The sequence below is a fragment of the Parus major genome, chromosome 2, assembly GCF_001522545.3.
Source record: "Parus major isolate Abel chromosome 2, Parus_major1.1, whole genome shotgun sequence".
Lineage (NCBI taxonomy): Eukaryota > Metazoa > Chordata > Aves > Passeriformes > Paridae > Parus > Parus major.
Genome location: NC_031769.1, coordinates 77,870,411 through 77,896,041, shown reverse-complemented (window position 1 = coordinate 77,896,041; position 25,631 = coordinate 77,870,411). Strand labels below are relative to the sequence as shown.

Below are 25,631 nucleotides of genomic sequence, written 5' to 3'. Positions count from 1 at the left end.
TTTCCAAGAAGCGAAAACCTTTTTTGAAACAAAGGCTTGTTTTCATTAATATGAGGATGGGATATTGCTACGAAGAAAAACAAATCCTCTTTCTTCCTGCCACCTCAGTCTGTTTTCTCTTGTCCAGGGGGATGGATTCAGAATAGTTGACTGCCTGATCCTCGGGCTTACGTTTCTTGGTTGTTCCACTTTCCTTTAGCTGTGGACGTGGCTTGAAGAGCTACAGAAGGAACTGCTTGATGATGTCTATGCTGAGTCTGTGGAGGCTGTGCAAGACCTGATTAAACGTTTTGGTCAACAACAACAGACCACTCTGCAGGTTACAGTCAATGTCATAAAAGAAGGTGAAGATCTCATACAGCAACTAAGGTAAAACAGATTTTTATTTAAATCTCTCCTTATGTTCATCTGATGTTCTCTGAGGTTCTTTCTATTTTGAGGGTAGAGAGGATGAGTACAAGAAATGACCTATAAATAAAACTTGTAAATATTAGGACTACAGTGATCTTTCATGCTGTACTGATGGTCTCTAAACCTCTGTTTACAGGAAGCTCATCTTATAAACACTGCTGGCACAAGAAGGAGATTTTGTTGACATAACCTACCTTTTTGATAGAAGCAATTATGTGTTTTTGTAGTCTGACATGCAGGGCTCCCCACAGCATTTTGAGTTCTGAGCAGCAGCTCTTTTATAAAGAGATACTTGAATTTGTTTTGCAGTCTGACAAGTAACTTCATTGTAGTAAGAGCCAAGTTTGTGGTCCATTTTATTCAAAAACAATCTGAATAAAAAAATTTGATTCCCAGCTGCTCTGGTACATGTCTCCTTTGCTGCAGGACATTAAAAAAATCTGAATTTGCAGGTTTTATACTTGAGTAAAAGACTAGGTAATTTTTTTAAATTAGCTCATTTTGATTTCCTTTCCTTGCCAGGAAGATTGAGCAAATAGTTATCATATGCTGCTTCCTTTTCATAGTGGAAGTGTTTGTCTCTGGTTTTAAATTTTATCCTTTGTGTAAATAGAATATACACGTTGAATTGGGCAAAAAATGAAAGTAATTAATTTCCAATTTTTTTTTTCAAGTACTAGAACATAGTTTGGCTTTTTATTTACAAAGATGTACAGCCTTAGCTTTCATGCAGTATGGTTTGCACCTACTTTATCTGAAGCAGGATTGTATCTTGTGGTCATGTACAGCATCCAAATTGTATAGGTTTGGTTTTGTTTTTCTTTCAATAATGCTCTTTTTTCTTTCCTCTCCCCTCTCTCTGCTTTGAATAGGGATTCTGCCATTTCTAGTAACAAGACCCCTCACAACAGCTCGATCAACCACATAGAGACAGTCCTGCAGCAGCTGGATGAGGCCCAGTCTCAGATGGAGGAGCTTTTTCAAGAACGCAAGATCAAACTCGAGCTGTTTCTGCAGCTCCGCATATTTGAAAGAGATGCAATAGATGTGAGTGTTTGCTTTCAGACTTGCACTGCATGTACTTCTCCTCTTGTGTAGGAATGTTTACACTGAGATTGTGTAGCTGCATTGGCATGTGGCTCAAATGGCTGGTAGACTTCATTCTTACCTGAACTAAGGCTTTTGTCCTGTATGTGAAAGTGTCAGAAGAGCTCAGTGCTCAGCAGAGTGGAGCTTTTTGATTGGCTCTCAGTGCATCTTTAAGCAAATGTTGGTTAAAATCTTAATGCACCAGTTACTTCATCCACTAAGTTTAGTCTGAATATCAAGCTACCTTGATATAACTAGTATGTCTGCAGTTAATATGAATAGGATTTGCAAGATGGTTTTGTACAAACTGATGCTTTGTGGTAATAACCCTCTTCCCTTCATTTTCCATATCAGCATTCTTTTTTCCAGTTGGCAGCTACGAGTGTTATTTGGAATTCTATCTTAATCACTGGGAATGTTCTATGGGCTGTCATTTTTTAAAAATAAAATTATCTTCCACCTCCAAAAATAATTCAATAGCAGCTGTAGTGCTGCACCCTTGCAAAACTTCAAGAAGTTTTGAGCCTGTCTAAACTTTGAAAGGGAGTTGCAGCTTATCTGTTGAAAAGTTTCTGTTTATATGCAGAAGGAACATGTATACAAACAGACATGAAACTTCACAGGGAGCTTAGGTTAGCAGAGTTGCATTAAAAAACTTCAGCTAAGTTCATGTGACTTCTACTAGTCATATGAAAACTACTCGTGCTGTACACAGTGACTGAAACATGTTGGTGCCTTATAAGGTTCAGGGTTATTCATTGGTTAATGATCCTGTTTGATGTATAACAACTTACCTTGAGATTCTGAAAACCAGGAGTTAGAGTGATAATTTTACCCCTTTGCTTGCATGTAGTAAAAGCTGCAGCTGTTAGTTATGAATGTAAGGGTAAATGAGGCAGTCAGCAAAATCTTCTCAGATTTTCAGTGATAGTGTCTTGGGTTTTTAGTATTTTGGTTTGGGTGTTTTTTCCCCCTTCTGAAAATCATGATTTGATGTCATGGCTGAAGTCTGGCTTAGCTAAGCACAGTGTTAGGGGCAGTGCAGAAATAGGCAGACACAGTTCCTTGATCCTTACCCACAGAGGAAGTGAGAGTGTGTGCTCTACAGTAATAACAGCTCTGGTGTACAGGAAGACTAAGAAAGATTTTTTTTTTCAATTTTGCAATTCACACTGGTCTGTGGAGAGTTTTTCTGACTATGTGAGAGTAGCTTTTGTACTTTGATCCTGTGAGAGGAGCTGTCTCACATATGCTTAAAATCCTTGCAGGAGTGATCAGCAGTGCTTGATGTCTGTGAAATGTTCTCAGAACACTTTTTTTTTGAAGGAATGGCATCTGTGTGGGACAAAGAAATTAATGGAAGAATTAGGATAAAGGTTGGAATGAAGTTCACCATTGATTTGATTGATGTCTGTTGTAGGTTACATAATCCAGGATTCTACAGTAGCAAATGGCTGGTTGCAGGAGCCCTGCTTTACAGATATGTTTTAGTCCTTCAGTTCAGGACAGCATCTCTATAGGTAGGAGTACTTCTGGTACTGCTAATTGGTGATGCCCATAGGCATCAGAAAGTTGCAAACCCTAACTTCATACAGTCATAGAATAGAATGTACTGAGTTGGAAGGGACCCACAAGGATCATCAAGTCCAACTCTTGACCCTACACAAAGCATCCCAAGAATCAAACCATGTGCCTAGAAGTGTTGTCCAAACACTTCTTGAATTCTGCCAGGCTTTGTGCTGTGACCACTTCCCTGGGGAGCCTGTTCCAGTGCCCATCTCTGAGTGAGAACCTTTTCCTGATTTCCATCATAAACCTCCTCTAGAGCTCTGCTTCATGTTGTTTCCTCGAGTCTGGTCACGAGTGAAGATGTTGGTACCTGCCCTTCTAGTTCCCCTCATGAGGAAATTGTAATTGCAATGAGGTCTTCCCTCAGCCTCCTCTTCTCCAGGCTGAACAGACCAGGTGACCTCAGCTGCTCCTCACACGGCTTCCCCTCCAGCTCTTCAGCCTTTTTTTTTGGCCCTCCTTAGGATTCTTTCTAAGAGAATACTGTCTTTTTTATATTGTAGTACCCAAAACTGCACATGCTTGACAGGTCTTGCTTTATCTAAATCTGACACTTGGCATGCCTTTTGTTTTGCCACATAAAACATAAAGCAAAGTATCAGTTACCTTGTTGAAAGATTTGGTATAATTTCTCTATATGGCTTGGGAATAGAAAACATGCTTATTTTAGATTGACGGAGAGTCCTTCAGGGAAGAAAATGGCTCTGGCTACAGAGTGACTTCAGCAAAATGTTGATTGTTTTGCTGTCTCTGTACCATATCTTCTCTGCTTCCTTAGCAAAACATGCTTCTCTTTCCCCTCTCCCTGAAGGCAGACACCTGTTCCAAAACTTACAGGAAGAAAATGTGGGGACTAGTTCCAGGTCAGTTGTTTGAAAGCAGAAGCTCAGCTGAAGTAACTTCATAATGAGGAGGAGTCAGATGCCAGCCAGGAATTTGCAGACCTTGTTTTGACCTTCTCCTCCCTTCAGGATTTTGTGTGACTGGTCCAGTCATTTAAGACTTGGCTGTAGGGGCAGTTCATTCAGGGGAGCATCCCATGAGGACAGCTTTTCTCAAAAGCAGGTAGTGTTTCTAGCTTCTCTTGCTGCTTGCAAAATTACACAGGCTAAAATGGGACAAAGGGCTCCCCTAACACTGCAGGGTTATAACCATTAGCATAAGCATGCAGCTGTTCTTCTGGAGACAGTGGTGAGATTTGGCAGGGTTAATGCCCTTCTCCTTACTCTTCACGTATAATTTGCTGATAAAATACTTCATTTCTCTGATGATAAAAAACTTAATTTCTTTTATGCTTCAACTTTCCAGATACTTGTGCTCTTCTGAAGTTGGTATAACTGCAGTACTGTCTCTATTTTGTCCCTTGCTCTTATAAACTTGACCTTCTCTATCCTCAGCATGATTTTTAGTGCCACTGTTGGTGAGCTCCTGGTTGCTTGTTGAAGGACTCCTTTGTATAAAGGCAAGAATGAGCAAAATAATGTAGGTGAAGATTCCCTTGCTAGTGTTATTAGGAGCACGAGGAAGGTGTGTGTGAACACAGCCAGTGGGATGGTAACAGTGATGGCAAAGTACACAGTCTGAAATGTACTTGTCTCATCTGTGTCTGTAACATTTTTGCCTGTCTGTAACTTACATGCCTTGAGGCCTATGTCAGGGCTTTATACAGAGCATACCACACACTTTTCAGCTCACAGCTTTATCTCAACTCTATTTTTGGATCATACTTACAAGATGCCTGTTAAATCACAGTGCTGAAAAGATGAGGATGCAAAATGTTGGGGTATCACAGAGACCTATCTCTTCTCCCTTTTTTGTTTTCCTTTTTTTTTTTTTTTTTAATTTTTTTATTTCTCTTCTCAGCACATAATATTTGCTGGGTCTTGGTGAGCACTCAGTTGGCACCATGCATGGTAGACACTTCTGAGAAGAGACCTGTGGTTCTTTATTTTTTTCCCATTCAGTGTGAGTGTATTCTGTATTATACCCTGCCTTGTTTCCTCTCAGTGTTACCTTTACATTTAATAGAATGCAGCAATATCAGGCAGCTCAGAATCTGCACTGGGAACTTTTAGAACACATGCTGTGGTAAATTGTTAGTCTGTGTTTATGCTGGGTTGTCCACTTCCTGGGAGCAGTATGAATTTGTGATTCAGTTACTTTAGATTTCTATTAGTAATTTTTTCTGTTTGTTTAATACTTATTGTCTTGACAAAACTTTACAATCAAAATGGGAGCCTGCTTGCTTTGAAAGTGCTGTCTGTAAAGCAGAACTTTAGGGAAAGCACTGAAGAGTGTGGGCAGAGAGGGCTTAGTGAATGCTATTTCTGGATTAACTCTGCCTTCAGATTTGCACAGTGGGTGCAGTGGCTGATGTAGACTTTCACCATCTAATTACTGCTGATAAAATATGACAATTACTGCCCTTGTTAGGAAAGTTCTTTATGAACCCACCACATGGTCATTGACTACTTACCTTTTGAATCAGTGTGGAAACATGCTGGCATTATTTATTTGAATTGTGGGGATCCTGATCTTTTAAAGGGGAAAGAAAATGTATTAGCCTTGTTCAGAGTGTTTCAAACTGCTTCAAAAACAGTATGTGTGGCACAATCCTAAGCATAGGGTTGGTTGTACAAAATAGCATGGGAAAAACTATAATTCTTGCTGGCTGTTTGTGGCTGTCCTTTGGAGGCACGATCAATGAAACCTCTTGGCTGATGCGACACAGTTTTCACCCCTTGAAAACAGTTGCTTTCCTATCATGTGAAGGGAATCTTAGGAGCTAGTGACTACAATCTGTTTCATTGTTATAAAAATACTGACACAGCCACAGCAGTGTCATATTGTGAGCTTACCGTGTTTTTTACTTTATTCTCACTTGAATTCTAGTAAAAGAGATAAGGTTTGGCATCTGTTCTGAAGTGAGATGGACTGGCTTTCCTTTTAAAACAGTGTCATAAATATGCTGTGTTGAATCTTAATCCTTTGTACAGTGGTGTTTAGAAAGATGGTGTTTTGATGGTGGAGTTTGGCAAGCTTTTTTTAATGCTCAGATTTCTGTTTGACGAAATCCAACTACAGATATTTTTTCAGAGTAACTTATGAATGTTGTTAATTGACCTGGATGAAAATAAGGTGGTAAATGTGTTTTCCTGGAACTTCCCTAATGTGGTGGATGAAGAAACAAACATTAGATGACCTCCACTGCTTTTAAGAATAAATGAACACAGAGTTTCAGAGAGAAGCTAGGAAAAGCAGAGCTGAGATGCACAAGAGTAGAAAAGGGGGGTAATAGAAAGTAAGCAATTTCTCTGTCTGGACTGTCAGGAAGACCTGAAGTTTCTTTTAAAAGTTCAGGTCACTTAAAAGAATGTGAAGAGCAGAAGGTGATGAGACATGTTGGGCATGGACCAAGTAAAAAGGAAATGAAGGGAACTTGTTAAAGATTTTGTGGGAGGTGAAGCCTGTTGGTGTGTTTAGAGGGAAAACCATATATGCCTGAATACACTGTGTGATGTTTAGGGCACATGGAAGATGAAAGGAGCTTCAAGCAGTGGCTGAAACCCTTGTCCTGTCTGTCTTCCTGAATACTTTGGTCATCAGCTTTTCTATTTTCAGTGTCACCCCTGACGCTTGATTTTCTGCCTGTTTTTACTTCAGCAGAGGTAGCTGAGCAGGCTTAGGTGTTGCAAATAGCTACCTTAATTGTTTAGTATCTCCCATTATGACATGGTGCAAAACTTGAATACTTGGTGATTTGAGTACTATTTTTTTGCTGAACGCCTCTAAAACAGGAAGTAACTCACTGGTGCCACAATTTTAATATTAATTGCTTGATGTGTCCATTTTTTTATGGCATCGTGAGCAGAATGGAAAAAAGCCTTCATGAGAGATTGTAGAAAACTATAGAAGCTTTATACAAGAAAATTAACTTTTATACCTCTCTAATTCTGCTTTTTTTCTAGAAGGCCTATTTTCCTAGTATTTCTCGTGTCATTTAAATGTCTCACTAACTTTGGAGCTATTACAGCCACTTGAAAAGGGGTAGTGCCATCTTTCTTTTGCTGACAACAAATTACTTTGGTTAAATATTTATGCATGTAGATACTTGATTGCTAATGCCTATTAAGTTAGGTCCTCTTTTTGTTGTGTCTTGCTGCATAAATAGGTACTTTCCTCTCATTTAGCGCCATTCACATAATTTTGTTCTAATATTGAAATTGTAGAACACTGGAACTAAGCCATACTTGTTTTTTGACATCTATAATTTTACTTTCCCAATGAACTTCAATAGTTTGTGCCAAAACTGTGCCAAAAATTCTGGAAAAAAATTTGATTATTGGCTTGAAGGATAAATGTGTTACACATTTTGAAGTAACTGATGCATCAAATCTATGCCATTATGAACTCAACTCACAAAGTTATCGCATTGATAATGAGGATTGCATGCACTATGTAAAACTAGTTTTTTATCCTAATTAAAAGATAGGCTTTGCAATATCATTTGGAAAATACACTTGTGTGGACAGACAAGGAGAACTTACTGTTGTGACACATGTTAAAAAAATACAAAACTTTTTTAGTTACTCTTCTTTGGACATCCTACCGTGAAGAATAAAGTCCAGAATTAAAATGTGAAAACTGAAGTGTAGCGGAAAAATATAAGCAGGCAAATTTAGTTCTGACATTGCAGTAATATTGTAATAAAGTATGCTTTTTGGTTTTGCTGATTCACTGAGTACCCAGCCTTTTCTGGTAAGTGCTTCTCAGTTGTCTGGCAGAAATCAAAGGTACACGTGGCCTGATGCTTCCTGCCCACAAAGGAGTGGAGCCCTTTCTTGTAAAAGGGCTCAAGATTGGCATATTTGTAAGATAAGCTGGCTATGGATATTTGAATTATTACTTGGTGCAGTCTGAAGAATTAAAAAGTTGTTCCAGATCCACATTTTCCTTTAAAAGTGGAGATGAAAATGTGTTAACTTCATCTGTTTCACAAGTAAAATGCTGATGGAGTACCTTCCATAAGGCAGGGGTACCCACAGTGTTGCAAGCACTGATTGAAGAACTGTAGCATTTCTCAAAGAGTTTCTTTTGGATTATTTGCTGAAATTTAAAGTCCATACTAAGACAGCCTGTGTCTGAACCATATCAGATTTGATCAGTGATGTCAATCAGCAATGAGCAATTTGAGTTCCCTACCTCAACCATAAGTGCAACACTGAAAATAAACTGTTTTCTGTTGTATAATGGGTAATTGAACATGGTCTCCTTCCTTTTTCCTCCAGATAATTTCAGACCTTGAGTCTTGGAATGATGAGCTCTCTCAGCAGATGAATGACTTTGACACTGAAGATCTTACAATAGCAGAACAGAGGCTCCAGCATCATGCAGACAAAGCCCTGACCATGAATAACTTGACCTTTGATGTCATCCACCAAGGGCAGGATCTGCTGCAGTATGTCAATGAAGTGCAGGCATCTGGTAAGATGGCTCCTTCATGCTATTCTGGGCAGTGGCTTTCTAAGAATCATCTAGTTGTCTCTCCATGGGATGTGTGAAAATAACAAAGATGCTGGTTAACTGTAAACTGGAGACACATGGACTCCTTTATACACAAATGTCTCTGTGATGTTCACAGAGAAAGAAAATACTGGTACTACAGCACATAATGCCATCAGAGTTGGCAACACCTGAAGGTGTTTAATTTTTAAAGAAAGGGATTTCACTCAGGAAGACAGTAAAATTAGAGTAAGTAAGGGAACATTAGTTTTAGAGGTAGTCAGATCAATGCAGTCAAGCAAAGGTTTTCAGCTTTCAAGTAATGTCTTTCTTTTTTGTTCTTTATGCTCCTTCATTTTATATTTTTCACTGTATATGGTTGCATAGGGTAAGTATTAGACGTTTAGCAAAAACCCATTTTGCACTTCTTAGGAGTGCAAACACTTATACTCGTGTAAGCAAATGCTCCAAGGATTAGGTTGGAGAAGGAGCTAGGAAATTGAGTGTAAAACAGTGGAAACGGGCTGTTTGTCTTTGGAAGCTTTGTGAGTCATTCCTAACCAGCCATCCCGACTGCAGGTGTGGAGCTGCTTTGCGACAGAGACGTGGACATGGCCACCCGTGTGCAGGACCTGCTGGAGTTCCTGCATGAGAAGCAGCAGGAGCTGGACGTGGCGGCGGAGCAGCACCGCAAGCACCTGGAGCAGTGCGTGCAGCTGCGGCACCTGCAGGCGGAGGTCAAGCAGGTACAGCCCCACAAAAGAGAGCTCTGCTCCCAAAAACACTCTCAGGAAACGACTCCCTGCTGCATAAAGTCTTTCATTGGGAGAAGGGGAGGACTTTGATCACCTGAGAAACTTCATCCTCTGTTAACATTAAGTGCATTTTTTTAACTTGCATCACCAGTCTGTTGTAGTCCGCAACCTCAGGATCACATCCAGAGAAGCCGCAGGGTTCTGGGGACCAGCATGTAACACCAACGAGACGGGCTCCCAGTTCATGAAACTATTTATTCAGCATGGGAACAAACTCAGGTCCAGAACAGAGAGCTCCGAACAGAGGCACAGCAGGGGTTTTTGAGGGACAGAACTCTTGAGGGTGGAGTTCAGGGTCAGGGACCACTAGAAACACAGCAAGGGAGAAACCCCCAAAGACTCAAACCAAATCAGAGGTCCTGGGCTGCCCTTCATAAGGGGTTTGGGGTGTGGTAACTTCACCCAGGGCTCACACTGCCCATCCCCCAACACAGGGGGTCAAAATTCACACACATGGCTTACAGCCGTGCCTCTCCTTTAGCAATGCTTATCTGAAACTAACTCTTGGCCTCCCTGAGGCACTTCACAACACCAGTTGATACTGCTGCATGGATCTAGAGCACAAGTCCCATGGCAGCAGCTGGGAAAGCTTGGGATATTTAGTCTGGAATAAAGGAGTTTCAGGGGGGACTGTATCACAATCTACAACTACCTGATAGAGGGTATATTAAAGAAGGGCTTGGATTCTTTACCCGGGTAACAAGTGATAGGACAAGAGGGAAAATCTTGAAGTTATTTCAGAGGAGGTTTAGATTAGATATTAGGAAAAATTTCTTCACTGAATGGGTTTTTAAGCGCTGTAACAGGATTGATGGAGGCACCATCCCTGAAGATGTCTAGAAGACATGTAGATGAGACACTGAGACACATGCTTTAGTGGTGGGCTTGGCCGTGCTGGGTTAACAGTTGGACTAGATGGTTGTAGAGGTTTTTTCCAACCAAAATGATTCTGATATTCTGTAGATGCAAGTCAAGTATTTGAAGTGTAGAGTGATTTGAACTAATGTTAAACTCATGCTTTTACCGTCTGTATGGTGATGGACAGCAATGCTCAGTCATAGTCCCTGCACACTGACCTAATACTTCTGGGTCTATTGTTTGAAACATCTACAAATAGTGATAACATAATATCAATGTAGTTTATTTTCCTCGAGAAGAAAAACAAAGTTTTACTTCTCCTGGCGGTAAAGGAGCTGGTTTTGAGGTCTTTAGCTGGTAAACACCTAAACCTTTGGTGAATTTGAGATGTGGGAAAATGCACTGAAGTAGGTAAAAGTTTACAAAAGAAACATGACACTAGAAAAGGTAAGAGTTTTTTGATCTTGCTCACAGTTGGCAGCCCATGGAAGTCTGCTATAGTCTGTTGTATTATTGTGTGCAATAATGAGACTAAGTGACAACTCCCAAATGAAAGGGCTCCAGCTAGGACTAGGAGACATGAATAGATAGTTCCCAAAGTATTTTCAGGCAGTGCTTGGTTGCTCTACAGTAATAGATGCAAAGTTTCTGTGTGGTCTTTGAATTAAAGGAATGCAAAAACCTGATAGTTGTCTGCTGTCAGTGCAATGTAGGTATCAATCAAATACCTGACGTGCTATTTCAAGGCTTTGCATACTCTTCTGAACTGTGCTCTGTCTGCCTCATCTTGGTAAGTGCAAGTTGCAAATTCCTCCTTTCACGTGAGATAAAGTTGTTGCAGATCAGGATAGTTTCTGTACTCAGTTGCATTGAAAAAGAATGAAGGAAAAAAGTGCACATCTGCATAGGAAGGAAAAAATTAAAAGAAATAATGCCGGCTGAGGCACTCTCATCCCTTTATGGCACGTCAGTAGGTTTGGGTGGGATGGGTTAGTAAAAAAAAAAAAAAAATGATAGTTTCCATGATGCTGAAATAGTATTCAGTAAAAGAATAGAATATAGCACTTTGGTAATATTTCAAAGAGACACTAAATAGTTATTATACTGCGTGGTCCCACAATAAAGTGAGTGCTTTGGTCAACTAGCTTTGTTTGTATGCAAGTTAAATGTTACAAGAAAGACACAAAACCTGTGTCTGAAACAAATGCTCTGTATTTTGGCAGAAACAGGCATATGATGAACATCATGGATTTTATGGGAATACCCCTATTGCTCTTCGTATGTGATTTGTATGTAGATCATTCTGTTAGAAATTTCTGACTTGTTTCAAACCAGTGCTAGCCCTGACTAAAACTGAAGCTAAAATTTATGTTCTTGAGAAAGTACTGGAAAAGTTTATCTTATATTAAAGGTATAGGTAGTACACTAACACAGCCAACTGTCTTTTCTTGGTAGACTGGGATTTGGAAGAAAAAAGCGTATTCTATTTTGTATTTCTAGAACACAAGTGAGATTTTATGTTGAATTAAGTGCCATAATATGTGTGAACCTTCAGACAATCATACATGAACATGTAGCTGACAGAAATGTATTACTTTTCCAGATTTTATTGTACAGATTCGCCTGCAATATTTGCCCAGCCTGAGGCCTGAAAATCGAATGTAACTCAATCTGAATGTTAATACATTGTCTCATAGGATTTCTTTTGAGCCCTTTGGAATGCTTTGTGGCTAGTAACTCTTAGTTTTGTGATTTCAGTTGCCTTTTCAGAAAACCACATCTGATTTATTTTGATTTTTATTAAGCTTGATTTAGGAAGCCTGATCTTCTCCTGTCTTTTCTGCACTGAGAAAAACTTCATAGGTCAGCAGGTTACAGCAGGTGCTTTACCTGAGAGTAAAATGAAGTGGAAAACCTCCTCTTCAGTCTGTTTTGTTTGTGTTTTGTTGCCTGAAGCAGTGAACATACGGTTTTCCTGTTCAGTTATTGAGATTTTTGGTTAGATTTATTGTTGATGAACTGGGTGTAATCATATTTATTATGAAGATGGCTACCATCTCCATAGCAAGAATTCTAACAGTATTTCCATTTAAATTCTTTCTGCCAAAGCAACATTACTGCTCTTGTATTTTCACACACACTCATGCACACACACACACACACACACACACACACACACGTATTTATATAAAATACATAAAAATATCTAGCTTGTATTCATGTGACGAGGTTAGACTGGAACATTGCAGGAATTTAGGCAAATACTTGCAGAGATTCTCTTCCATACTAGGTAGTGAAACTTAGTGCTTAGTGATTTTTTTTTATCAAATAAGCACAGAGAGTAGACAAAAACATTCAGTATTGCTTCTTCCTTAACTATTGTGCCAGTTCTGCTTTGTGTCATTGAAGTTTTGTATATCAAGCCTCAGGACTAGGAGGAAGCAGAAGAGCCAGAAGACAGAGGTGTTTAAAGAAAACTTGCAAAGAATTTGCTTGTCAGCTTGGTGCGTAATAGATGTAGAAAGGGCAAAACCAAATAGAAAATTACAGTGCAGAAAACCCATGGAAGACAGGGGGAAGAAAATGCTGACTGAAATAAAGGGGGACAGCTGTATGTGGGGAAAACAACATGGAAACTTTTTTACAGGGCAGGGACATATGAGTAGGTGGAGGCAGAGCAATTATGAGAATGTCTGTCTCATCCAGAACTCCAGCTGTATATTTGCCAGACAAACCTTCTTTATTAATCACCTAACATACAGCTGTTGGATTACTTATTGCCACAATTGCTCCCACATACTCACTTTGTAGAATGAATGCTTTACTGTGTTTAAGTTCCAAAGCCAATCCAGTTGGTTTCAGTATGCTCATTATACCTTTTCAGGGCAATATTTTCTGCTGTTCTGATCATGGTATATGTTCTTGGATATATAACTATTTATTCATGTATATACAATGGTGTACAGATACTTCAGCCCTCAGGAGTACCTTGAGCTGCTTTGTGTTTCCACTGGCAGATCTTTTTAGCTCGGTGCTTGAGCTCTGTCTATTCCAAAATACTACTCGGGAAGAGTATCCTGGCACTCCATGTAGTGCCATATGGATGTGAAAGCATAGCTAAGACAGCAAACTGAAGCAGGTTGTCTTGTGATCATGTTTAGCTACAGTCAAAAATCTGTCCAAGAAACTAATCCTAAATCAAGCATTTATCTACAGATCTACCTATCTGACCTTTTCAAGTGTCCCAAGTGATCCAAACTCTGTCTCATTCCCACACCTTTGCTGATGCTCTCCTGATTCTTTTCTAGCCTGTTCAAGGCTTTGAGGGTAAAGAATCCACTCAGACAGGAAGGTGGTGAGAACATAAACATGCCAACAAACCCTGAAGGCAGCACCCCAGGAAGGAGAACAGGCTCCCTATTTCCTAATGCTTATATTTTCCCTTGAGTCAGAGCAGAGGGAAGGGGAGAGTATTGCTGGCAGATTTCCCTCTGTGAATTTCACCAGCTTGTTCACTTGCACCCTGAATCTGCACCACCAAGCAAGAGGGCAAGTCTTTGTGTTTGAAATGGCATGTTCTGTTCTAGCTGTCACTGCTGTAAATAATGGGATGCCAAGTCAAGAGGAGCTTTCAGTTGGGGCTGCTTAAGCATTCTCTTTCATTAATTTCTATGAAGAAGGCTAGATGTATAAGAACCCTAAAAAGGTGTGTTTTGTTACACTGTACCTGGAAGAATTTCTTTTTAAGGTAGAGAAGGAACCTAAAATAAGTTTCATAAGACAAAATTAAAATAAAGAAAGAACTAAAAAAAAAAAAAAAAAATCACTTGCCTCTGTGTTCTTGCAGACAATTTATTTGTCCGTGTATAGTTTCTATCTACAGTCTGCTGGACCCATCTGCTTCCCTCAGAAGCTGCCCTTTTTTTTTGCTCCTGAGGCTTACCCAGGCTTTCTCCATTGAGTGTTAAAAATCCCCAGGTGCCTTGGTAATTTAGGAGCACCCAGCTTCTTTCATGATCCCTTTTGTGTGCCCCCAGGCTGTGATCTGCAGGTGTCACCTTAGCAGTAGGAGAGGTTGTTCCAAAGCTAGAGCCACCTTCCCCTTGCTTTCAGGGCTGCACCTGACCCAGTGCTTTCTCCCCAGAGGACCAGAATGTGCACCCAGTTACATGTCTGGCATACCCTCCCTTCTGCTTTGTAGACTTATCCTTTTCTACAGACCTCCAGAATTTATATAGGAGAATTCAAATACATGCTATCAGAGTGGAAAAAACTTGTTAGTTATTCATTGTGCAGACAGACATGGTAAAAACGGCATTAATAATGCAATAATGTCACAATCTGGGTAAGTCGGAGGGTGAGGTTGTAGTGCAGATTTGAGGGAATGGATTTTGTGTCAGGATGGCTAGACCTCAGTTGCTTCAAGTTGCCAGACATGTTAGAGTGTACTTTGGATGAAGATCCACACGTGCCTTTCAGTTTTTGAGGAATTGTGTTTAAATAGGTTATTTTCTTGGATTCTTCCCATGTTTCCAGTCTGCAAGTACAGTCATATGATCCTGATTACTTAGTGCTTTAATGTTTTAATTGGTAGTGTCATGTGTGGATCACTAGATGAGAATATTTAAGTGTTAAGAGCTAACTGATTTGATATTTATTAGCAGTGGTTAAAGGTCTAAAATCAATTAGTAGGAAAAAGTTAGAAAAACTGGTGAAGTTCAAAACAGCTGGGCCTAAATAAATTTGCTCTGGAATACCTAGAAAACTGCCTGAAATAATGTCATAGACATTAGTGCTTATTGTTTTCAAACATCAGGAGACTGGATGAGATTGTGGAGGCCTGAAACTCAACATCTATTTCACAAAAGTGAGATAGGACTAGCTAAAGGAGGATTATAGGACAGATAGTTTAACACAGTTCCCAGGAAATACATTGAAATAAATAGATCATTAAACTTAAACAGTGACAAAAGGAGAAAAGGCTAACACGGGTTAATTAATCATAGCTTTCCATTGATTAAACCCTCTTTTTTCTTTTACTTTTGGTTTTTTTGTTTGTTTTTTTGTTTGTTTTGTTTCCTGACAAGGTAACACCTCTTCTGGGAGGGGTGGAAAAGCAGTATCAAAGCTTTTTTAAAAGAGTGTAGCTCAGTCTGTCTGGTCTTAACTTAGTATGAGAATGTCATATGAGATTACATTACCAGGAATGATAACTTGCTGAAAAAACATACTCAGTAACAAAAGTTATTAAGAGACTCAGTGGGTTGGAAGACAGTTTTAAAATGGGAAAAAAATTGTCTGTATTTGGATACTACTAGTCCATGTTCTCAGTAAGTAAATATACATATTAGAAATGATAGTATTAAATTTGAAGTTAAAAGCAGAAAACTGGAAAAGCAGAAACTGGAAAAAAGGGGTTTGAGTTCATCAGAAGATGCTGGATTACAGTTCAGAATTATCTTGATGTATGGGAGAATTTTGCGTTAAGAAGGATGTGGATTTTAATAGTGAAAAAATACAGAGCATGATGTACTGGAAAGAATAATCAGCTGAATAAATACAGGGGTAATTACTGGCTGGGCAACAGTTCCATAGAAGAGTTGTACAGATCACAGTGAATAACCTGAATTATGTCCCATTTTACTTAGTATTTGAAAAATTATGACTGAGTCATGGTTATCAACTGGAGTAAGCTCATAAAAGAGCAGCGTTCTAGAAAAATAAGGTGACTGACTTCATGTGGAAGAGATTGAAGAGACTGTGGTCAACCAGCTAAGAAGTGTCTAAGGGAGGAAATCAGATAATGTTCCTGATGGAGAGAGGAGAGGGAAAAACAAAGTTAATGTGAAGTGGGAGAAAGTGTCCCTTTTTAATTCTTTTTTTTGGGAGGGGTCTAAAAAGTTGCATGTTTCTTGCTGTTGATAAGGAACGTGTAAGGTGGCCTCCTGAGGTTTCTGCCCAGCCATGGATTCTTCCAGTTTCACTGGACAAAAGTCAAAGAAGGCGCATTCTGAAAAATGAAAATCTTTAAGCAGTTAGAAGGTTACTTAATGATCATATTGTTTTCAACATTACTGTTCAAAATTATATGCATACTTTTTACTAAAATATATATTCTCAATTTGCATTACTGACACTGGCTTTTAGGCAACTATTGCTTGTAACTTTTCCCAGCTTTTCAGGTGATAGAAACAGTATTCAGAAGCACAACCTTTTTCAGAGTATGAACTGAAGCCACAAGCATGTAGTTGACTGCAAGTTGTGAATTGTTAGCTCAGTGAAATTGTAGTGAATGACATTTACTGTGCTTACTCAATATAGAATTCACTGTAGTATGTAATTAACAAAATATTTAATTATTGATTCCGGTGCTGATGTGACCCTAAGTGTTTTTGCCCTTACAGTGGTGCTTTTTTGCGGGTTGGCAGTGGAATTGTGTATTTCATGGTTTTCTCTTCTGTTACAGGTTTTGGGCTGGATCAGAAATGGAGAGTCAATGTTAAATGCTGGGCTTATCACTGCTAGCTCTTTGCAGGAGGCAGAACAGTTACAGAGGGAGCATGAGCAGTTTCAACATGCAATAGAGGTAAACGCACCATTTTAGTGACCATAGCCTTGTATTTATAGTTCTCTGTAACTAGCACTCTTGGATCCATGCTACAGTATTTTCAGTTTAGGAAAGGATGTTGAACACAGGGCAAAGAGACGACATACACTTACTGAGAAGGTGATTTTTGTTTTTATTTATTTTGAAGATGCAGTTCCTGGTGAACATCTTCTCAGTGCCTTTTTGCATCTTTGTGAAGTGATAGTTGTTCACAGCAATTTTCTTGAAAATAGTGTTTTCGTTTGTTATTCCTTTCCTAGAACATAATCTGTAATGCCAAATGTAGAAAAAATTAAGAATTGATGGGCCAGAAAGCAGAAGATTTATGTATTCTGAAGTCATCTTTTAATGTTTCCATTTTTGTTTATGGTGGTGTGTCAGTCCCCATGCTATGGCTTCAAACTACACTTACCAGATTGTTCATATTGCTGCAAAAAAATAGGCAGGAATCTTAAGATTGATTGAAGTGCATTTACATGCTGTAGTGGTTTAGGTTTAGGTACACATGCACTACTGAGTAACTTAGTGATAATATTAGCAATATTATTATTGTTTGGGTAGACTATTTTCAGAAGCACTCTGCCTTGCAGTAACTCTTTAATGTTCATTTCCTGTTTGGAAGAGTTTTATGCTTCCCTGCTCCCTTGATTTTTTAATTTTATTTTTTTTTAATATACAATTTGCACTATATGCACCCTCATTTTGAAGCTTTGATAACTCTGAAGTATGAAAATCATGAAACCTCTAGGTGTTTCTCAATTTAAGAATAAATTATGAGGAACCTTAAAAATCTGTGTTTCCTAGGCCATTCTTTACTTCAATATAATAATACTTAGTAGTATTTAACTCCATATTAATTTTTATGCTACTTGGTTTTAGGCAATTTCTCTTCACAGAGAAATACAGTTTAAAAAATTGCTTACAGTCAATACAGTTGTCTTTTTTATTGGTCTGCATGCCTGCACCTTTCTTTGCTCACTACTGTTGTGCAAAAGACTGAAGTTAAAGCTGTAAAGATAGCCAAAATAATATACATTTTTGTCATCTTTTTTCTCACCGTGAAGAAAATCAAACTGAAATTCATAATTACAACAACATGAAATGCAGCATAGATACATCACACATGGCTTAAGGCTAGACAGTTACTATTTGTTAAGTATTGGTATTTAGTGTTGATTTGATGATAAATCTCCACAGGATTTATTTCCTTTGTATTTGCATAGAGAAGTCATACGGTAACTAGTATCAGACAGTCATTTTTAGTTAACGGGTGTTTGTGCATGTATAGAAGTGTCATTGACATAGTGGAAATGTGAGCCTCTGAGTTCTCCAAAGAAATGAACTGAAGTGCTCCACTGACCTCCTGACTTTTCACCTCTTGTCAGAAAACACATCAAAGTGCCCTGCAGGTTCAGCAGAAGGCAGAGGCAATGCTGCAGGCTAATCACTACGATATGGATATGATCCGGGAATGTGCAGAGAAGGTCGCTTCCCACTGGCAGCAGCTGATGCTGAAGATGGAGGACCGTCTCAAGCTTGTGAATGCCTCTGTTGCCTTCTATAAAACTTCTGAACAGGTACAGAAATGATGCATGATCTGTGGTCTGCCTTGGTTAATTCCTCAGTGTGACATAGGACAGCATTACTTGAAAAAATGGTTGATGAGGTTTGGTTTTATTTACTCATTTTATGGCTAGTTCTGTTTTTCATGTGGGAGTGAGAGAAAAATCAGCTTAATCTGCTTATCCACAGAAAAGTTTGGGGGGAAGTTGGCGAGATTGCTTCCTCTGCAGTCATTAATTAAGCCCATCCAGAACTATGAAGTCACAGAGACAAAGAAAGATTTTAGGGACAGCATCTGGGCAATTACATGTAAGCAAGCCATTGCTTGCAAACCTACAGCCTGAAGTCCTAGTCAAAGCGTGTCAGAAGCTAGAGGGTATATATAAGGGGTAGATTGGTTTTCTTTTTTTGAGGCCTGAATTTTGATTTTTTTGCCTTACTAAGTTGGTCTCCTTTTTCCTGAAAGGTGTGCAGCGTGCTGGAAAGCCTGGAGCAAGAATATAAGCGAGAAGAAGATTGGTGTGGGGGAGCAGACAAACTGGGTCCCAACTCTGAAACAGATCATGTTACTCCCATGATAAGCAAACACCTGGAGCAGAAGGAAGCGTTTCTAAAGGTAAGGTTGAGGATTTTTTGTGGCCTCCTTGGGAAGCATGCAGGCAAACAGCTCTTACAGTGCTGACGTGGCTGTGGAAAACAACAGTGCCCGTTCCGAGCTACAGCTATGTCCCCAACTGCAAAGATGTAGGAAGTGGCATGTTAACTGCTTCTGACAGTGATTAAGAGAATACTGTCGAGTGCATAAAATTGTAGCCAGTTTTATAAATACATTTCCTGTTCAACTTCAGTAGATGTCAGATCTCCCAGTGTGACTGAAGAGGAATTGGAAGTCACTGCTTTGAGCGACTGTCATGCTAAAGAATGCTTAAAGGCTGCTGCTTTGGAAGAGAAGTGAAAGTCATACAGTGCCATTGCTGCCTGTGCATCAGAGCAGCTCTCGGATGTACTGGGACTACAGAGGAGTACAGAATGAGGAATTGCTAGACAAGCATCTGGGAGTAGTTGGGTTTTGTGCAATAGTCTTCAGATAAATGAGATCTTTGTTCCAACTGATGTCCTAGTGAAGAAGGTTATTGATCGTACTGAATTAAATGTGTAGCATATGCTTGCAAGGCAGTGTAACTAACTCTCTTACCAAAGGCATTTTCCAGCATCACCATGAAAGACTACTAAAAGAATAAAACTTTTTTGTTAAAAACCTTTTTATTCTCATTAACAGATTATGACACTCAAGAACACGTTAACAGAACTCAAAATATACAGCATAATAGATCCTTCTGCAGCTGGCATGAATTACTAATCTTTGATTTAAAATGGTGTGAGAAATTACTTAGTGTCTTTGTTACTGTATCAAACCATTCCACCTTTAGCTAACCTTTTAAAGTAGCATTCCATAATTTGCATGTTAAAAATGAAGCAGCCAGCCTGTGTGTAATATTTGATGTGTGTTAAGATGAAGACAACAGCTGAGCTGAGTTTTTGTAATATAGTGGCAAGGACTGAAAGCTCTTAAGGCCTTGCCTTAATATTTTAAGAGCAGGTGTTACTATTTTAGTGCTTTTGGTTTCAGCAGAGCATTCACTTTTTCTTTGAAGTACTAATGAATGCTGTGGAATATGCAGGTGGGTACATAAGCATGTGCGCTGTTTATGCAGTAAGCAACTTCAACACATACACTAAACAAACTTCTCTGTGAGCTCTGAGACATGCTGAAGGTCCTAGAGCTGGTAATTGCTTTTCAGGCTCTTCAGAAAAGAGGAATAGCATTTTATTTGGGGTTGTTTATCTGTTTGTATTTTCTCTTCTGGGTAAGGTGTAACTGCTGTTTGGCAGAATATCTGTTTTAATAGTTGGGTTCGCTTGGCATACTTAGTAGGAAGATTTACCATGCAATGCTTTCCAAAACTGAAGAGGGTGACAAATGTACAAAAAGGGAGTTAGGAAGATCTTTAATCTCTTTTGCATGTGTATTTGTGCATCTTCAAATAAAGTTGTACCTCTTACTCTCTAGGCCTGCACACTGGCTCGGAGGAATGCTGATGTCTTCCTGAAATACCTGCACAGGAACAGTGTCAACATGCCAGGGATGGTGACACACATCAAAGCACCTGAACAACAAGTGAAAAGTAAGGGGCTTCTTGTTCTCTTTCTTCTCACAAGAATGTGGTCATCATGTGCTGTGGTATGTGTGGTGATGGGGTAGTGAAGCCTGCCCAAGTGGAAAGAATTCTGTCAGGCTTGACAGGAAACAAATTACGTACACACTTTGAAGGAGCTGACAATCTTCAAAGTCTCTTCTGCCCAAATGAAGTTGCTTGGAACTCTTTTATCTGCTACTTATACCTAATCTTTTTTCTATTTGAGACTCAAATGTGCTGCTTTTTACTGGGATAATGAGGTAGTAAACTTCCACATGATAATGTTTGGTCTGAAGCCAAATGGGAGCTGATCAGTGTAAGCTTGTCCAGTGTGTTGGTGTCATACATTCCGCAAGTTCCCTGGGAGTGCTAGAGTGATAGGAGATTATTGCTTGTGTGATGCGCTTTTGCTCTTCAGATAGTTTGAATCAGTGTTGAGGAACTTCATGAAGTATGGGGTAACTTATATCATATTTAAACTGGATGTGTAGACAGGTGGTAGCTGAGGTGAAGCTGGAAAGAGCTACTACATGAGGCTTGGCTTTTGCTAAGATTCATAATACGTAATACAGCTTTAAGGTGTAATAAGCACTCTAGAAAATAGAGACAGAGAGACCTGTCGGCCTTTGAGGGACAAAAGTGCAAAAATTAATAGGGTATGCATAACTGATAGGTGTGATAGCAGAACAGAGATCAGAGAGACTCAGAAGTAAATATTGCATTTTAATAATTTAATTGTCAGTCATATTCCACTCTGTGTATTTTGAAGCTGTGAGTGAACACTCTGGCCATGCCAGTTTCAGAACCAGAGAAGTCTAATTTCCTATTAAATGCTGTTTGCACCTAACCAAAGGGGAGTTATGCATATGATGTAGCCAGACTCAAGAGGAACATGGCAATAAATCCAGAGAAAAAGTTGCAGCAAGGAAAATTCTGAATGAGACAAAGTGTTACAGCAAGATGGATTAGAGCAGATAGCCCAGAGAGGTAGTAGGATCTGTACCCCTAAGAATTTTTAAAACTTAGTTGAACAATCCCCTGAAAAAATTTGAAGTTAGTCCTGTTTGGAAGAGGAGATTGAGACAGATGGCCTCCAGAGGTCACTTCTGCTCTAATTTACTTGATGACTATGTTAGAAAAGGACATGTTCACTGCTTCACTTTAACTACAAGGGGAAAACAGTTCATATTAAATTTACCCAGTAAATTTACTGACAGTACTCAAGTCAAAGTCTGACGGTACTCAAGTTGAATATATTCCTGTATTAAACTTTCTATGCTGGAAAGAGAGTAGGATCTTTGCCATATTTCCACCCTTAAGGAAATAATTGGATTGTGGCGGCTGAAACTTTGGGTGTTTAGAGCTACGACAAAGGGTTGTTTTTCCTTTGTCCCCAACATTTATAGAACTATAAAAAACAAAATCTCAACACAAATGCCAGCACTATCAGTAACTGAAGCTGACATTTGTCGCTTAGCTCTTCTTTCAGTAAGAGACAAAGAAAACAGAAGCAAGCAGGAAGTTGTAGCTACCACACTTACTGAGTATTAGACAAAATATTTTAAAATTCAGCTTTGAAATCTGTATAGGAACTGTCATTCTCAGAAGGGTAAATGTGATCATATGAGGAAAGAATAGAAAGATCTCTACTAATGTCCTTAAGAATAATCATTCCATGTCAAAACCATAGCGTTACACATATTCTGTGTACATCTAAAATTCTGGATGAGTGATACATGTTTAAAAAGCAATAAAAAACCAGCAAAAATCAAGTAGAAAAAAATAAGCTGTTGCTATAATATTTTCCCCCCCCATAAACCATGTAATATATGCTTCTGAGAATTAAACATGAGTTAAGATAGAATTAGTGGGGCCTCCTTCCTGTTAGGTCTTAGTGGTATGGTGGTAGCTGACCAAATGATGAAAAAGGTCATCACTCTGTTCTTCCAGTTCAAATATACATGTCAAGAAAAAAAGGATTTCCTTTCACCTCTTTTCTAAATTGAAAAAAAAATTGAGTGTTTATTTTAGTGAAAGAGAGATTACGTATGTTCTAATAGAGGATTACAAATCAGATGTATGCTTGAAACTGGCAGATTGCAATCAGTATATAGTTTATAAATTAATGCCTTAAAAACTGGAGTAACCCTTGAGTTTCTGCAGAGCTGCTGAACATTTTTCAAAAACCTCATTCAATGGCATACTTGATCCTTATTCCTAGATGCAGATTAAGTTATATGGAAAAGTGATGTCTTAATCTAGGCAAAGTTTAGCTAAGCACGTGCTTCATGGGGAACAGGAATTACAGTGGTACTGAATTCAGAGAGGTGTCCTTATGTCCCTGCATACCAGTGTAAATAATTTCTTTTATATGCAGTTAAGGGTACTCAAATACTGTGTCATTTAGGAAGGACTTGTGGCCTAAAACTGTGAGTGGATTGAGTTGGTGACAGTTCCTGTAAGCTCAGAAATGAGAGCATCTTCATCTTGGTTTTGGCTGCTTAGTCTGTGTGCATCTGTGTTACCCGTCTCTGCTGTGCAGGCTGCAACTGAGCATGGCTCAAGAACTCGTCTAATGGTGCTTTGATTTTTAGATAGGTTGAGAGAAGGAACCAGGATGCATAGAGAAAGCTGAGAACTCTTTGACCCTGGAGCAGAAGTTTGAAAGTTTAGGAGACAATCCTAGCAAATGTTGGAATCAAAGTAAATGACAACAAGAGGGACTGTAGTTCATGTGGCTTGAGACACAGAGATGCTTTTCAAAACCTATCAATAAATATTGATGTTCTATAACTTCCTGAGAGTAGTATATAAAATATTTTTTCTCCTCTTTGTCTGTCCAAGAAATTAATGGCAATAACAGTTAACAGTGCCCAGCCAAATATCTCTCACTGCCTCGCCATCTGTATCATGTCCTGACAGAACAAATGCTGTTCCAATATGCTAAATTCACCTCGATTGCTCTTTGTCAGAACTACTTTGCTTGCATCACTATCAAGATGTCTCTTTTTATATGGTGTGTCCAGTTGGGTGTGTTGCATTGTACAATGATAATTATGTCCCACCCACTCCATTTCCCTGCCTCCCAAAATCTGGCATATACACGGAGCAAGGGTTTTGGAGGTGACATAAGGCAGAAATAAAACTGAGGAAACAGGAGAGGCTCACAGCAGATCAGCTCATAGCTTGGCTAAATGACAGATCAGCTGAGGCGTATTTGAGGGGAGCCTGACCAGCAAAAATAAAACCTTGGCCACAGTGACCACATTCCAACCAAAAAAGAAAATTCTGGGTGATCTCAACACCCTGTGGCAAATGGGAACACGGTGCTTCTAAACAGGAGGATGTTGGCAGTGATGCAGACAGGTTTTATAATCCTCAGGGAGGCTGTGACAAGTGGTTGTGTTTGGTCCCAGATCTCTGATGAGGTAGACAAAGATGCATTTCCCCTCAGGCTTGCTGTTATTTGAACTTCGCTGTTCAAAACTGTTTCTTGGAGTTGTTAGCTTTTGGAATGTAAAGCATGGTGGACCTGCACAGTGGGAGAGCAGAATGCAGAGACCTTAAGACACCTAGCACCTGATAGCCTCCACTCGTAGCTCTGGATTATGGAAAATAGCCAGCTCTGGGTATAAGTAGAAAAGCAAGTAAGCAAGACCTCCCTCTTGGCTCTTTGCAATTCCAACAGAATCACACTGAGTATCCCCATTCCCCATGCTCAGCTTACCCTCTAGGTTTGCAGTAGCTACAAAGTCAAGTAGGGCTGCTGCTCTGGAGGCAGCAGTGGGTAAAGTAAGCTTCACAGGAAACTGCTGGAATGTCTTTGATGGAAAAACCATAAGCATTAAAGAAGCAGAGTTCAGATAAGGTCTTCTGCATATTGTAAGTACAAGGTCTTTGCTAGGAGGAATTTAAAAGGTTGGACATATGGGATTTGGATGTGAGTTTTCTGATACTCAGGAATAACAAACTCTGGAGTTAATTATTTGATTACCTGGAAGTTCTGCCAAGGTTCAGTGGACATTCATATTTAACAAGCCTGCTTACTCAATTATATATTGTTTGGTTTGATGTTTTTTTTTTTTAAAATAGAGAATTACAAACTTAGTAATTGTCTATTTTTATTACTTGGGTTTCTGTACATTTGTTCATCTGTATTAAATCACTGAAATACTTTATAGGAGATTGATATATTAAAAATTCTGGGTTTTAACTTCAGATAATATAATATATTATAATATATTAATTATAATATAATTAATTTAATATGTTAAGCATGTTTACATTGTGCATACTCATTCTTTCTGAGGAAACCCCATCAAGTGCCATGTTTATCAGCCTACATTTTCAGTCCTGCTAAACGCAGTGTCAGTCCCATTGTGAAAAATATTTGAGAGGAAGAAAGGTGTCAGTAATAAGTTTTAATTGCACCTCTAGTTTCTTTAACCAGCACTTCTGTAAATAATGAAAAAGGAACACTGTGTTTCATTAATATCAGATAAAAAGCGAAGCAAAGACTAACAGAAAAAATTCTACAATGTGAAGTACTTTATTTCCCTGATTTTAGTGTGATATTTTAAACTTGGTTGTCATAAGCTCTGTTTTCATTTCTTCAGATATCTTGAATGAACTCTTCCAGAGGGAGAACCGTGTGCTGCACTACTGGACCATGCGTAAAAGACGTCTCGATCAATGCCAACAGTATGTGGTGTTTGAAAGAAGTGCCAAACAGGTGAGGGTTTCAAAGGATGAAAATCCTCTTGGGTCTGATTGAGGGTTGACATACATTGCCTTCTCACACTAACAAATTTGTCATTGACTTCAATATTTCAAATGGCAAAAACATCAGAAGGATAAAATTTAATTCTTTGCCTTCCCTTTAATACAGAACAACTAAATTTGGTGAGACAGTGTGTCTGTAACTGTTGTAACTTAAAGGTAATGTTTTGCTTCTGCCAGCTTCATCTGGTACTGGCAAATCTAATTTCTGCAAGCTTGTGTTCGACAAATTGTTATGCT

The 25,631-nt window shown here is 39.0% G+C and overlaps 1 protein-coding gene across 3 annotated transcripts in view; it reads left to right on the top strand.

Moving 5' to 3' along the window:
- The window catches only part of TRIO (trio Rho guanine nucleotide exchange factor), a 242,519-nt gene that overhangs the window by 119,542 nt on the left and 97,346 nt on the right, over positions 1 to 25,631 (top strand). For all 3 annotated transcript variants that reach the window (XM_015617789.3, XM_015617791.2, XM_015617790.2), the window contains exons 12-20: positions 200 to 369; positions 1,284 to 1,458; positions 8,358 to 8,553; positions 9,151 to 9,317; positions 16,711 to 16,830; positions 18,237 to 18,428; positions 18,881 to 19,030; positions 20,486 to 20,600; positions 25,229 to 25,344. In XM_015617789.3, coding sequence (XP_015473275.1) covers positions 200 to 369; positions 1,284 to 1,458; positions 8,358 to 8,553; positions 9,151 to 9,317; positions 16,711 to 16,830; positions 18,237 to 18,428; positions 18,881 to 19,030; positions 20,486 to 20,600; positions 25,229 to 25,344 — 1,401 coding nt within the window. The remainder of the gene's footprint in view (positions 1 to 199; positions 370 to 1,283; positions 1,459 to 8,357; positions 8,554 to 9,150; positions 9,318 to 16,710; positions 16,831 to 18,236; positions 18,429 to 18,880; positions 19,031 to 20,485; positions 20,601 to 25,228; positions 25,345 to 25,631) is intronic.